This window comes from Sinocyclocheilus rhinocerous, unplaced genomic scaffold (genome assembly GCF_001515625.1).
Source record: "Sinocyclocheilus rhinocerous isolate Xijiao unplaced genomic scaffold, SAMN03320098_v1.1 scaffold1252, whole genome shotgun sequence".
NCBI classification, from domain to species: domain Eukaryota; kingdom Metazoa; phylum Chordata; class Actinopteri; order Cypriniformes; family Cyprinidae; genus Sinocyclocheilus; species Sinocyclocheilus rhinocerous.
Window position 1 is genome coordinate 1,230,344 of NW_015640452.1, and position 1,039 is coordinate 1,231,382.

Sequence of the window (1,039 nt, forward strand, 5' to 3'; positions counted from 1 at the left end):
TTTTTTTTTTTTTAGCCCAAGTGACTTACAAAAAAAGTGCACATCATGCATTGTGACTGTTGCTTCCATAATTCAAGAGCCGGAGCTTTAAGGATCAAAAGCCACACTAAAAATAACAACTGAAATACTACATTAACATTTCAGACTTATTATGGTCTTTGAATCAGAACTTCATAAAGCTACATTTCTTACTTCATAACATACTACCAGTGCTACAGTTAAATTCAGTTTAATTAGTATTCTGAGGAAGAACAAGAAATTTCAACGAGCTGAGAATAAATCACTTTATAATTTTTTAGATCATTTCTGGTTTCAACACAAGGCAATACACTATGTGTTTCAGAAAGACTATGAAAAATGTTATTTTAACCCTTTGTAACAATCACAAATTTACATGACATTGACTCGTTGGGGTTGTGCTCGCTTGTTTTATGTCACTGCATTTACACAAATATTCATTTTTGAATTATTGCTGTCATTTTGAAAGTCACTTCATAATCTTTCATCTAGATTCAAAGCTCTACAAGTAGAACAAAATCTGACAGTTTACAGTTTAGGATGTGATTAATAAAACATGTTTCCTACAGTTTTCATGTGCTATGTTCAATGTTTTATGCTGTTTAAAGATTATTAAACATTTAATGTTGTGTGAATGTTACATTTGTTGGTGCATATTAAATAAAAGATTGTTCCTAAAATCAGCAAAGTCTGTTATGTTCTACCTGCAGAGCAAGCGTTTAAATGTGTGCTTCATTAAAGCAACAACAATAACAAGTTAAATTGGTGCTGCTCATTTGTGTCTAGTTACTTAATCAGGGTGTTTGATTACCCGTTGACTATCTTACTACTGATCGCCCCGGGGAGGGTGTAGAAGATAAGAACCAGGAACAAGGTCACGATCAACAGCACCAGTCCGGCAATTATGTATTTCTTGTAGTTCCCCCAGATCAGGTGAAAGAAGCACTTGAAAGGATTCATAAACCAGGAGAAGGATGTGTCTGGACGACTAGAGAAAAGTCAAAGTTTGATATTAGAATTA

General features: G+C 33.7%; 1 protein-coding gene across 1 annotated transcript in view; it reads right to left on the reverse strand.

Annotated features, from left to right (window-relative positions):
- LOC107752896 (fer-1-like protein 6) overlaps nt 1-1,039 on the reverse strand; it is a 17,285-nt gene continuing 16,246 nt past the window's right edge. The window contains exon 42 of the mRNA XM_016568972.1: nt 1-1,006. Within this exon, the coding sequence (XP_016424458.1) occupies nt 826-1,006 (181 nt within the window). The 3' untranslated portion in view covers nt 1-825. The remainder of the gene's footprint in view (nt 1,007-1,039) is intronic.